This window comes from Orbicella franksi, chromosome 5, assembly GCF_964199315.1.
Source record: "Orbicella franksi chromosome 5, jaOrbFran1.1, whole genome shotgun sequence".
Lineage (NCBI taxonomy): Eukaryota > Metazoa > Cnidaria > Anthozoa > Scleractinia > Merulinidae > Orbicella > Orbicella franksi.
In genome coordinates, this window is record NC_138149.1 from 32,773,565 (window position 1) to 32,786,336 (window position 12,772).

The following is a 12,772-nucleotide window of genomic DNA, read 5'->3' on the forward strand; positions in this document are numbered from 1 at the left end:
TTAACACCTTGCGAGGTGCAAAGGGAAAAAACGATCATACTAGGGGTATCTCGAAAAAAGGTGCATACCGTTGATTCATCACGCCAACAATGTATAATCATGGCTTAAAAAGAATGTGTGTGGGTAAGGGAACTTAGACATTCAAACTTGTTTCTTTTGTTTGGACAACCCTGGAAAAATAACATGCAAATAAAATACGATATTTGCAATCCGTTTCACCTTGTATAATTTTGGACCTATGCACTTAGAGCCTCTACTCACGACATCTAAAAATATCAAAACCATTATAATATAAAAGTTTTATTCGATCAAGTTGTAATGTTTCGAAAGTAATGCCTTGAATGGCATGACCTTCTTAAATCATTTAAAACTAATTTTTCTTTCATTTGTTACCCTTTGAAATGTAACACTGTCTGTTTTTATGAATGAAGTATTACTCTTGATTAAAATACCTAACCCAAAACAAAAGAACAAAGCATCAGGAAATTAAAAGGAAAGGAAGTGTTTGTCAAAATTAATCTTCATGATCTATTAACATCTTAGAAACGCCGACGGAACTTGTGCAGGTCACAAAGTTAATGAACACCGTGTGAATGATTAATGACAAAAGCTTGTGCCAAGTCATGAGACTTCCGCTGATTTGTTGTTTTCCTTTTTTAGGGAAGCTATATTACTTGAAATAGATCTTATAATGACGGGCATAATGTTAATGTCTCGTGAGGACAAAAGGAATTCTTAATTCTTCATAACTTGAAATTGGATTCAGCAGAGAAGACGATTATGCCAGTAAATCTCCTCTAATAAGTCTGAAATTGTATTTTTTTTTTTTTGGTCTCCCATTGACTCTGCGAGTGAAAATGCTATCTGTCCAAACACTGGTTAGCATGAACAACACGTGTTGTTGTTCATGCTGTTGTTGTTGTTTTTGAACATCCAGTCAGCAAAGAAGAAATAAACTAGTATTAACAAACACACAAAAATTCATTCACGTAATTAAAATCCAGTAGTTAAGTCTTACTTAAGCATTTGTTTCGCTCGCTCGGGAGAACGGACTTCAGCTGATCGATGGATGGAACATCCCTCAGTAGGACCTGTTAAATGCCCAGTCAAGGATTTATATGCAGTATATTGCTCCCAAAAGCAAAATTGGTCAATACACAACTAGACTAAGATAGGATTTTACTAGGCTAACACGAACACTTGATGACAACTAAGTAAGGGCTAACTGAAAATTAGAAATTACTAAGTAACTAGTAGATTTATACTAACTTGAAAACAATTAGATTATTCTCTCTCGGTGTCTATTCATAATAGTTGACTGGGGCTGCGCCCTCGTCAACGATCACGCGATCGAAATGTCGAGTAGAGTAAGACGTCTGTACCCAGGCTAAACTGTGATGAGACTACAATAATTGTTACCAAAGGACGCTCTATGGCTATTGTCAGATCTATCGTGAAATAATTGCTTGTCTCCTCCTAGATCCTCCATTCTTTCGTGTTACGCTTGACGGACTAAGAAGCTTGATTACAGCATAGTTAGTAGAGGAGACCTCTACTAACTATGATTACAGTCATTACTGCGGCATGATTTGGAGACGACCTCGTCCCCAGAGCCTGCGCGTTTTCGGTCACACCAGCTATTTACAAACATAATTCCAAGTCCTTCAAACAGGAGTTGAACCTGTAATCTGCCCAAAGTATGGGAACAAGGTAATACTATACTTTTCTCATTCTTCTGCCTACTTGTAGCTTCATTCATTTTCACATTATTATAGTGTATAGTGCTCCCTATGATCCAGATCACAGCCGGGCTCTTTGTGCTAGTGACTGTCATTGAGTATCGTCCATAAAAATTCGCGACAGCAGTGCTCATCTATGCAATGCTGCAGATCGCTCATCATTTTTGTGCGACTTTCCAATCATCTGAAGGAGAAGGTGTCGGGATGGGTCATGTGCTAAGAATGGAGCCCAAAGCACATGCAAGAACTGCACTGACATGGACTCCAGAGGTCGAAGAAAAAGGGGGTGTCCACAAACAACTTAGGGAGAAATTGAGAACAATACTGGAAGAGATGAAGATTGCTTGTATTTGCTGGGAGAGTGCCCAAGGATTAACCAGAGGTCGAAGGAAAAAGGGGCGTCCACGAACAACTTAGGGAGAAATTGAGAACAATACTGGAAGAGATGAAGAGTGCTTGTATTGACTGGGAGAGTGCCACAGGATTAACCAGAGGTCGAAGGAAAAAGGGGCATCCACGAACAACTTAGGTAGAAATTGAGAACAATACTGGAAGAGATGGAGATTGCTTGGATTTGCTGGGAGAGTGCCACAGGATTAACCAGAGGTCGAAGGAAAAGGGGGCGTCTACAAACAACTTAGGGAGAAATTGAGAACAATACTGGAAGAGATGAAGAATGCTTGTAAGTTGCTGGGAGAGTGCCACAGGATTAGCCGAAGACCGGGCGACCTGGAGGAACCTAACTCTTTGAGGCCTCGTGTGCCACTATCAGGACCTATGGTTTAGCGGGATTTTAATAGTTCAGTCTTTCCAGCAATACACAGTTCCTTTTTCTCATTCTCTCAAATTCGACTTGTTTTTGCGATGTGTAAAGCATGACTGTCTGTCACATTTTTGGCCCCCCGACCTTGGACGATTATTGCTGGCTGCCCTTTTTGTCGGTATTTTAGTTATTTTACCTATACTTCTAAATTATTTCAATAATAGAAGCATTCAATAGTAGAAGCATCCGTCGAAACTAGTTAAAGTATCTGTGGTTTTACGGATTGTGTTAAGTTCATATAACCAAACAATAGGGACGGAATGACTAAAATGCTAAAATAACTAGAGTCTGTAAAATGTGATGACTTCCAGATGAAGACAGACGGAAACTGAGGTCAATTGACAAGTTTAAATTTCCGTTTACAGACTTTGCAGTTCCTTTTCAGTCCAAGTTTCACATAAAAAATAGTTGTTAACCCACAATTAAGAACGCAGTGTGGTTTCGATTTCCTGTTTTCGATGCCAGTACCATGATTGTAAACATTTCCTTAGGTCGTGACAATGGACACACGTCTACCATGAATTCATTTTCCTCAGTCGACTTTCGATGTTATTAAACGACAATATACCTAATGACTGCCACGAGCTGAAAGATTTCACATATCGGAAACAATAATGAGTTTTCCCAAAGATATCAGGGGCGCACGACAGAATAATGTTCGCGTGTGTGGAAATGTAGCTTGTCTATTTTGGCTAATTTTTTTGGCCGCAGGAATGACAGAAAGTTCAAGCTCTTACCTCCATTACTGACCGCTGTTTTCTTTCCAGACTCTCCATATTGCTTGGGTTTCAGCCGCGGACTGATTTTTCCTTTGAGAAACTTGTTGAATTGCCCTACGCGTTGACAGATAATGTTATGATTTCTTCAGTTCAAATGCATCAGACAGAGCGCTTGTGCCACTTCAATGCGCCTCTGTAAGTCGTGGAATGTATGATGTATTTAAATTGCGAGGCGCATTAGCTCGAGCCGGAATACCTTCTTGTCTACTGCACTATTTCCCGATAATTACCACTGGCTCACCGATTTTTATCAAACAATTCCAATGAGGGCTGGGAAGATGCGATAAATTAACTGGCACCACTGTGGTGTAAGAAACTGGACTGAATTGAATATCCATTGTTATTCCTCTGAGACTTTTTTTTCATATGGCGCCGTCTAAGGGTGTAGTTTGTAAGCAATACGATCTATGTATATTGGGCATTATATTTTAAATGCATGGAATATCTGTTGACATTAGGTAACGTAGATGATTTTAATATAGAAATTAACGCTATCAAGTGGCACTTGAGGAATGTTTTTTTTTTTTTTTCATCTTACGATATTACAAAGACTGCAAACTAGTGCAATCTGTTAAACCATTATAGTTATTTGCTAAATATATTAGTTTAATTAGGTTAGACTTCGGAACTCGAGTTTTTTAATGTGTGCTGGAAAACCTTTCTGAAGTTTCAATGTAAATTGCTCTTTGAAGTAGTTAAATTCTCTAAAAAAACAGGAAGTTCCAAAACGTTTGAAAATCGATCATTTCCTCCGAAAATTTTTCAAATTGCGTCATGTTATTCCAAACGCGTGATAAGAATCAGGAAGCAAGAAGAGGTAAGAGAAATTTATTTAGGAGTTGCCCAGCCTTCATTTAGTCTTATTTTCATTCACGTCCAAAGTCGAAACAAGCAATTCTTTTTACAGTTCCTCTTGGTTGTACACCTTCTCTAAATGCGCGCGTTCTACGTGAACTGTAGCTTATTCCTATTTCAACAAAACGCCGAAAAAAAACAGTTATTCCTCCATAACTGGTATGTATGATATAGGATAAGGTATGAACTGACGCAGACGACTGCTGGTGACAGACTGGTGACTAGTAGCTAATCGCGCCCATGTTTACTCTAGACAGAAAAGATGGCGGACGGATTGATCACGGATTGTCGTATGTTGTTGTCGCGTTTTGACAACCTGAAGACTGTAAGATTCGAGAAATTCTGTGAAGTATGGCGGGAGATGAACTTTTCTTTAATACACTGGTATGCACCTATCTTCTTGATGATCATTTACATTTATTTCGGTCTTGTTAAATGTGTTGTTTGATGCGTTTGTTTTGGTTGTGTTCTAGCGGCGGAAGAGACAGCAATCGACGAATACAGGTTTGAGCTCCAGCCGTCCTGTGAAATGCTGTGATTATGTTCATTCATTTGTTAATTATTATGGGAGAAAAGTCCTGCGAGCCAAGTGGTCCATCAGGCCGGAGCTTATCCCGGTTTCTGTAGCATGAAGCGACTAGGAGTAATAATAATAATCTGACAACTCAATAATTTCAATTCTGTTTTATTTAATTGCTTTTTGATCAGATTTGCTGAACATTATGTTTTGCAGGTTGTTGACTATCTGTTTCGTATTATCAGCACATACCTTGATTCAACTCCAAGCAGCTTTCAGTATCGTGTCGGAGCTTTATATGCACTCTATGCCATTTATCACACACAGATTTGTCAGCCAAAAGTTAAGGTAAATGTTGATGGTTCTGGGAATATGGATGGCTGAGCGAGGACCCATGCAAGTCAACAGACTCGGGTCCCAATAAAATTTTCATGACTTGTCACTCTAAAATTCAAGTTTTTTGTCAATTTGTTTAGCACTGAGAATCTTGAGTAATGGTTATAACACTGCATTGTAAGAAGTCTTTCTACTAAGTATATGTGGGTTTGTGCCCTCGTTATTTCTGTCTACAGATCCGTATGACACTAGCTATGATGAAGGATCTCAAAGAATTACATAAGCAAATTATTGAACAAAAGGTGATTTAATTTGTAGTTAATGTTTCTTCAAAACATACTCAGTGGACTTCATAAGTGGATCCCTCTTCTTTAAACTATGAGCTGTCCGTGCCACAAACAACTTCCTACTCTCTCATAGGCAGACACCTTTCTTAAGGAGACATGCACGCAAAGAAGAGAATATGTACTATTTGCTGTCCTCACTACACACACACGCTCTTCAATTAATAGACCTGTTGCCTAGGTGTACCATCATAATTAGAAAACACAAAGAAAAAAGAGACTGGAAAAGAGTTTGGGGCAAAATGAACTTTATTGAAAACAAGCACAAAAGAAAAATTAAATAACCCCCCCCCCCCCCCCCCCTGGAGGGAAGGGTGGGTAAAACGATCAACAAGAGGCCACAAATGACCTTTGGAATGTCAGGAGATAAGTTGACTCAGAGGAAACTTGACACTGCCCAAAGACATGACCTCAAACAAAAAGGGGTGTGTTCCTAATTGCTCGCTTTGACAAGGTCAAAACCACCATATTATCAACATCATCATCAGTCCTTATCGTGCCATGGGATGCATGGGCCAAGGCCATCATGGATACTTGTTTTAATAACCAGGGCTCATGTTAACATACAGCAATACGCAGTATTGTACATACAGTAATTTTTTTTTAAACATTTAGAAGAATTTCTTTTTTCACAGCACCATGATGCTGACTATATCCTGAGACTGCTAAACAATGAAAAGGCTTTCCTATTTGTTGCCATGCCAATACCGGTAAATATGTAATTTCCTTGTCAAGTGAATAAAATTAATTGTTAATTTGTTAGTACTAACTCATTTTAGATTTACAGTATTTTCTAGAAGCAAATATACTTTAAGAAGCAAATATACTGAGCATGTATAAATATATCTGTTTTCAAACTTGTATTTGTAAATGAAGAGCACAGACAGTAAAAATTGCTGAGTAAATAATGCAGAAGATATGAGAGATATGAGATGATATCAATTTTATAAAAAAAAATTGACAGTGTTTAACATCAATAGGACTGTGTTCTTTTGTTTCACTGTTGTTTTTTAGCTTTTATATGGATCAAAAGAGGCCATCACAAGCCAAGAAGAAGGCCACAGTTCTGCTTTAATTGACGACATCAATGATAATGTGGAGGAGAGATACAGAGCTCTTGAGGTAAAAAAAATCTTTGTCTTAGTGAAACTTGTTACCCTTTGGCTGTGTACAGTAATTGATTCATTATCATGTCAGGAATAACTACTTTGTTGAAAGATTTCTTTGAATTGGCAGTACTTGGAAGAGGCTCATAGCAACTATAAAGAAATGAAGAACAAGTTACTGGAGGCAGGGGCTCTTTCATCAGACAGGTCATTCAATGCCATCTCTGATGACTTGGTGTCTGATGTATCTTGGTAGGGTACAAACTTCTCAGATTTATTCTTTTTGGTAGTAAAATTGAGACTTTGAATTGTGCTTTGATTTGAGAAATCCAAATTTTAGCCATAACAGGGTGTCATTGTGTTTTTTTGTAAGTGGGATTTTTTGTGCACTTCCATTTTGACTGTGTCAGTTTATCTCTTTTTTCTGTGTGTACAGTGAATTACAAAAATTTGATGACTGGAAACGAACAAGATGTCAGAAGGTATACATGTGATGAAATTTGCTTTAAAATATTTTTAATACTGAACAGGCGTTTAAATTTAAATAGGAAAAGCACTTGCCTTTAAGATATCACTACCATGTATTACCAATCAAGCTACAAACTCTGTCATTAGACTTACCAATTGGAAAAAAACATTTATTCTTATCTGAAATATTGTCCACTCGCCAGTTGGGCTTTTTAGAGCCAGTGTAGGCTAGTAACACTGGAGAAAATAATCATTATATGGTCAAGAAATTCCAACTTATAGATCAGTCAGACTTTTTTACACAGAATTTCATCTGATTCAGTGAGTCAGAGTAAGGGAGTAGGGGACTTAACCCACCTGAAACTTGAATTGATGTTAAGTGCTCTAACAACTCTGCCTTGCTGCCAACATGATAACATGCTAACATTATTACTTGTTGGATTTTCTTTGAAGCATATATTAGAAAAGAAAATTGGAACTTCATTGGTAGAAGCTAACAGTACCCCATCTGCAAGCAACCAAACAACGACAAACAAAGAACCCAATCCAAGCACCTCTGTGACAGATAATGAGGTATATACTGCTCATTAATTTATGTTCTACAGTTTATTCATTCCGGTATATGTTTGATTAATAACTACTTATCAACTGCGAGTGAGGTCTTTGTGAAAAAATCTCAAACTGAGACTTTGCCGTATTGACCGGTCAATAGCGAGGTCAATATAGCAAGGCAGAGGTTTGAGATTTTCCTGTAAAGACCGAACATTTGAGGTTAATAAGTTTTTTATTATATGGTTTTTGCTTTGTTTTTACTGGAGAATAATGCCCCAGAATCAGAGTACATAAGCCAATCAGAGAGCATGTTATATCGGCTACAAACACAGGCCATATAGTGTAATAACTGTTTTGAGTGAAAGTCGTATCAGTCATGGGGATTTTAAAGGAGCTTACAAGTCTCCTCAAATTGAGTCTTCTTTTGTTATGTAAAAAATTGCCTTCAAACTGAAGGAAACCTGTATAGAAAAATACCATCCAATAATTAAAAAAGCCAGAGGATTTTCAAATATTATTACTGAATATTAGAAAGTTTATTTGTATGGTTGGATGGCTAAATTTGTTCAAAAGTGGGCTTGATTGAAAAGTATTGAATGTATAATTTCTACCATCAGGGAAATACATCAAAGAGTGCGAGAATAAAAAACATCAAGAAAAGGTCATTTTCTACAGTATCAAAGGTTTGTGAATTGCACTACATCTTTTTTTTAATGGGATTAAACTTTAAATTCTATTTATCACTTTTATTATTTTTAATATAAAGCAAAAACGAAAGGCTCTTCCAATCAACCAAATGAAGTACAGAGATATGCCAGGCACAAATCTCTGTACGACTCCAGCTGTGTTTTCTAGTTATGATTCCCTCTGCTTGTGATTGAGAACCACTAACACTGTACACAGATCTGTCAGTGCTTTCGCTTCACTGCAGATTTTGGCTCAAATCTCTGAGATGTTGTTTCCAAAGGGGGATCTAACATCTCATGACACAACAAGAAAGGATGGTGATGAATGGACCCAACAGTCCAATTGTTCATATTTGTTCTATTTTCTCTGACATTGTTGAGAATGCAAGCTAAATAAAAATTGTGAGGCAGGGTTTGATGCCTGCCAGCTTTGTGACCTTAAGAGATAATCTGCTCTGATCTGCCACTGTTCTTCACTGTGGGACAGAGTGAGCACGTACATTGGGGGAAGCACATTTTTCTTGTACTTCAGTGCATGCTCACAAAGAGTCTACACCCCCCAAAAGATGTACTTTTTGTTTTTCAAAAAGTTTTAATTGGAATAAAGATAACTTGATTGCAAGTACTTTTAAAGTAATGGAATTTCATTTCTTTGCATAGGTTTCAAGGAGCATGAGACATCTTCAACCAAGCATTGAATCGGCAGATGAAGGAAGTAAAAGAACGAGAAAACGTTCAAAGAAATAACACTAAACAGACATTGCACAAATGGCAATACTAAGTCAAAATGTTAAATGATGACACATATATGAGAAATATGGTAATTGTACAGCCAATAAATGAGAATCTTTGTGAAACAATTTATTTTATTCCTTCCTCTTGTAAACACTCTGCACTACAAATTCACAAAAATATCATATAAAGTACACTTTTAGTAAACGTTTTCTAAAACTTTCATACCTCTTCCAAGCACCGCAAAAATGTTTTATAAACATTGTGAATACTAATTGCAGTAAAGTACAATTTTTATGCCATTAAAATTATGTTGCAGTTAGGATCAACATAGCCACTGGCTGTTTACAAATTACAGCAAATTATCATGCTTGTGGTAAATGACGAATATTTTGTGACCATTAGCAAGCAAAGCCTCAATACAGTTTTTCTACCTCATCCAGTCTTCCTATTTGCTTCTTATTATTTTCACCATTTTGAAAATAAGGAATAGTTTGGTTGAATTCATGGATATTTAAAATTGTCTGCAGACATGGTCAGTGTGAACATGTATTTGGCTGTGGTTGCTACTGTTGATCCGGACAACAACATCACCAAAATTTTGAAGAAAGCCTTTTTGCAAAGTTTCCCTTGCACTAAACCCTAACAAGTTGTGCGTACAATTTGTCTTAATTGTGTAGTCTAACAATCCACTATTCAATGAAACTGACTTAATCTCTTGGTTTCAATGCTCAAAAATAGATTTCCATCTCAGGACAGCCAGCAATGATTTGATTTTGTACAAAACTAGACAATATGCAGCAAAAAGTGATGTTATTTCCTGAAATTTCTTTTAACCTATTGCCGTCTCTTTACTTTACTCTTTACACTTTACTCTCACAGTGCCTCTCTCCACCCAGGTGTATAAATGGGTACCGGCGAATTTAATGCTGGGGGTAACCCTGCGATGGACTAGCATCCCATCCAGGGGGGAGTAGAAATACTCCTATTCGCTTCATGCTACAGACACCGGGATAAGCTCCGGCCTGATGGGCCACTTGGCTCGCATGCAGACTTTACTTTTTTTATTGCCATCTCTTCCCAAGCAAATGTTGAATTTCAAATGTCTAGCTAATGACCTGCATGTTTTAGTATGCTTCTCTTCAAATGTTGCGCCATTTTAATTCTCAAACTTCTCACAAAAGGATTAACATCTACTAAATTGTTGATTTTATTGTGTATGTGCCTTCTGATGGAGCTCAAGTCCTGCATGGTTTAGTATGTTTCTCTGCAAGTATTGCCCCATTCTAAGTTCTCAAACTGCTCACGAAAGATTTAGCATCTACTAAATATTTGTTGATCTTATTTAGTACGTGTCCTCCGCTGGAGCTAATGTCCTGCATGTTTTAGCCCCATTCTAATTTCTCAAACTGTTTACGGAAAATTTAACATCTACGACATCGTTAAGTTGATTTAGTATGTGTCCTCAGGTGGAGCACTAGGAGTTCTTCTCTCTATATAATTAAATGGAGGTGGATAGTATCTGGAGCTTTCATGCTGTTGTGATTCAGACTCCAATGGAGTTGTAAAATGTGGAGGTTCTCGCGCAAACGGCACTTGAGGTGGTTGTTGGTGAATGTAATACTCATCGCCGTAAGTTACCACTGTTCCAGGCACTGAGACATATCCTAATTTTGCCGACTCGATGGATTCACTGGAATGGTATCTATGGTAACGCAGCCAACAGCAGGCTAATATCAGGGTGAACAACAGAAGCCCCGTCATAAGCCTGAAAGGAAGATGCTTGTTTATTCTCAATATCTAATTTCTCCCGAAAATGCAATACAATTTCAAGGAGAAAGATGACGAGAATTAAGAATCTTGTTGAGCTAGGGTGATGTACCACCAAATCTTTACAAAGCAATCATGGTGAGATTCCACGAAATAACCATACCCTCCCCATGAAATGTCATAATTCCAAGTTCCCATAGGGTGGGGGCCCTTGACAGCCAAAAACAGTAAAGGACAGCATCAATCTGAAATACACTGAAATTTCCCAAGGGGTGGGGGTGGGATGCCAACCAAAAACCCTTCGTTGAGGTGGGAAGGGAAGACAGATATTTTCTACTAAGAATGTCACCTTGAATGTGTGACAATCTGTCTTGAGGAGACAAGGTGCAGCCTCATATAACAACTATTTGCTTGACTTTAGCTGTTGATGATCTTGGTCTGAAGTGGCCAACATTTTGGTGCTCTTTGCAGAGTTTTGGGAGAATGGATGTTTCCAGTGGGGGATGGAATCCATTTTCAGTTTCGAGGTTTGAGATGGAGGATACCAGTTTTGGTCTGGGTCTGAGATGGGGTAGAAAAAATAGGTACTTTTAGCCAGAGAAGGGTTAGCCCCACAAACATAATGTGAAGTACCCCAGCCTCCCATCTAACACAGCTAATTCATGGTCTTACCATATATACCAGTAGCCAGTGAGATAGTCACAACATACATCATCGCCACAGCAGTACTCATTGTAATTACACCTATTAAATAAAAATAAATTTCAACAGGTTAGACTTTCACTTTAATTCCTTCGTTTTATTTTGTTGTTAGAATTTTGTTCTGGACCCAAACTCCTGACTAAACGTAATAAGCGATGTAATAACCTTTTTTGTTCTTGGAGGAATAAACACTGTCTTGGAGAAAAAGGGAAATTAAATACCCTGTGTAGAACTGAAAGTATAAACTCAATTTAGTCAAGTAAAAGGGGGAAGAGGGGGAGGGAGAGCGGGGGTTAAAGGAGTGGGAACGGGGGCTGGTTAATTCCCCGTCCCATCCCGCTCGGCACCTGGCCGTTTTATGTCGAGTTCTTCTTTAACCGAATCTTACAAAGCCTGTAACATGGGTACATCAACAATTCAGGTATTCCATGTAATAAGATGAATATTCTGCCACTCAACCACTTACCAGTCATGGCCACAATAATAGGTTCCTTCGACCTACATGTTCGGAGAAGAGAATCAGATGCTCCACGTTAGGTCTAAACAGTACAAGTAAATCAAACTATGGAACTAATATAAATTGTTCGATTATAATAAACTTGCGATTGCAATCTCTTCTTAGAGAACACAGTTCTTAAGTCCTATGAATCGTATTCGAGGTACTTGTTGCAGACGAATTTAAATTTCAAGTACATTTTTTCGAAGCAGGCAGACGCCTATGGAAACAGGCAGGAACTCGGAAGTGTGCTAAAATCGCTAAACGGGCGGCTTCAAATGGTTTTAATACCATCGATGTGGAAATTTCAAACTAAATCTTAAGACGTCTTATCTAAACTAAACTGTTAAGTATACGATTTATGAATTAAATCAATTATGTTGATAACGCTTTAGGAAATGTTGCTGCGGTTATCTGGGTTATAATATTTTCTGAACCGATGAAGTGAATGTAACCTTCAAGATCTTTTTTTTTTTTGCTCGCAAAGCTATTTAAACTACGTTCCTGCCCTGTTCTATTCTTCTTCGAATAGATGCAAAACTTAAACAACATATGGATTAACATGGCGTCCTGGCGCCAACACGTACGAACAAGATAAACCCTCCGGCCAAAGATTCGTGAAAATAGGATTTGAGCATACTAAGTTTAAATCCCTACCCGAAATTTCGTCATGGAGAAGAGAGTTGCCGTCAAGATATAAGACGGAAAAAAGCACAGCGGACGAAACAGCCAAATATCACCCGCCATTAGTTTCACATCGTACTGAACACAAAACAACACTCGATCAAATAAATGTGCATATGGGATTTATTTGTTAGGAACCATGAATACAAATTAGCTGTTTAAAATTCATGCTGTGTCACGCAT

At 37.9% G+C, this 12,772-nt stretch overlaps 2 protein-coding genes across 2 annotated transcripts; one reads left to right on the top strand and one right to left on the bottom strand.

Moving 5' to 3' along the window:
* Positions 1-3,995: 3,995 nt before the first annotated feature.
* On the top strand, positions 3,996-8,957 carry LOC145488329 (snRNA-activating protein complex subunit 1-like). The gene is made up of 11 exons (XM_081467168.1): positions 3,996-4,580; positions 4,670-4,700; positions 4,930-5,061; positions 5,286-5,351; positions 6,029-6,103; positions 6,408-6,515; positions 6,630-6,751; positions 6,936-6,981; positions 7,421-7,540; positions 8,137-8,202; positions 8,866-8,957. Exons 1-11 carry the CDS (start codon positions 4,459-4,461, stop codon positions 8,950-8,952), a joined length of 975 nt encoding a protein of 324 aa, XP_081323294.1. The 5' UTR covers positions 3,996-4,458; the 3' UTR covers positions 8,953-8,957.
* Positions 8,958-9,053: 96 nt separating this feature from the next.
* Positions 9,054-12,677, bottom strand: LOC145488330 (uncharacterized). The gene is made up of 5 exons (XM_081467170.1): positions 12,563-12,677; positions 11,876-11,907; positions 11,380-11,451; positions 9,992-10,705; positions 9,054-9,766 (listed from the first exon to the last, which is right to left on the bottom strand). Exons 1-4 carry the CDS (start codon positions 12,650-12,652, stop codon positions 10,390-10,392), a joined length of 510 nt encoding a protein of 169 aa, XP_081323296.1. The 5' UTR covers positions 12,653-12,677; the 3' UTR covers positions 9,054-9,766; positions 9,992-10,389.
* Positions 12,678-12,772: the final 95 nt, after the last annotated feature.

Bases quoted from the DNA above. Each gene is read 5' to 3' on its own strand.
- LOC145488329 (XM_081467168.1), top strand. From the start codon at position 4,459: ATGGCGGACGGATTGATCACGGATTGTCGTATGTTGTTGTCGCGTTTT. The intron at 4,581-4,669 runs GTATGCACCTAT...GTTGTGTTCTAG, and splicing joins AACTTTTCTTTAATACACTG to CGGCGGAAGAGACAGCAATC. The intron at 8,203-8,865 runs GTTTGTGAATTG...TTCTTTGCATAG, and splicing joins CATTTTCTACAGTATCAAAG to GTTTCAAGGAGCATGAGACA.
- LOC145488330 (XM_081467170.1), bottom strand. From the start codon at position 12,652: ATGGCGGGTGATATTTGGCTGTTTCGTCCGCTGTGCTTTTTTCCGTCT. The intron at 11,908-12,562 runs GTAGGGATTTAA...CCGAACATGTAG, and splicing joins TCTCCATGACGAAATTTCGG to GTCGAAGGAACCTATTATTG. The intron at 11,452-11,875 runs GTAAGTGGTTGA...TTTATTTAATAG, and splicing joins TATTATTGTGGCCATGACTG to GTGTAATTACAATGAGTACT.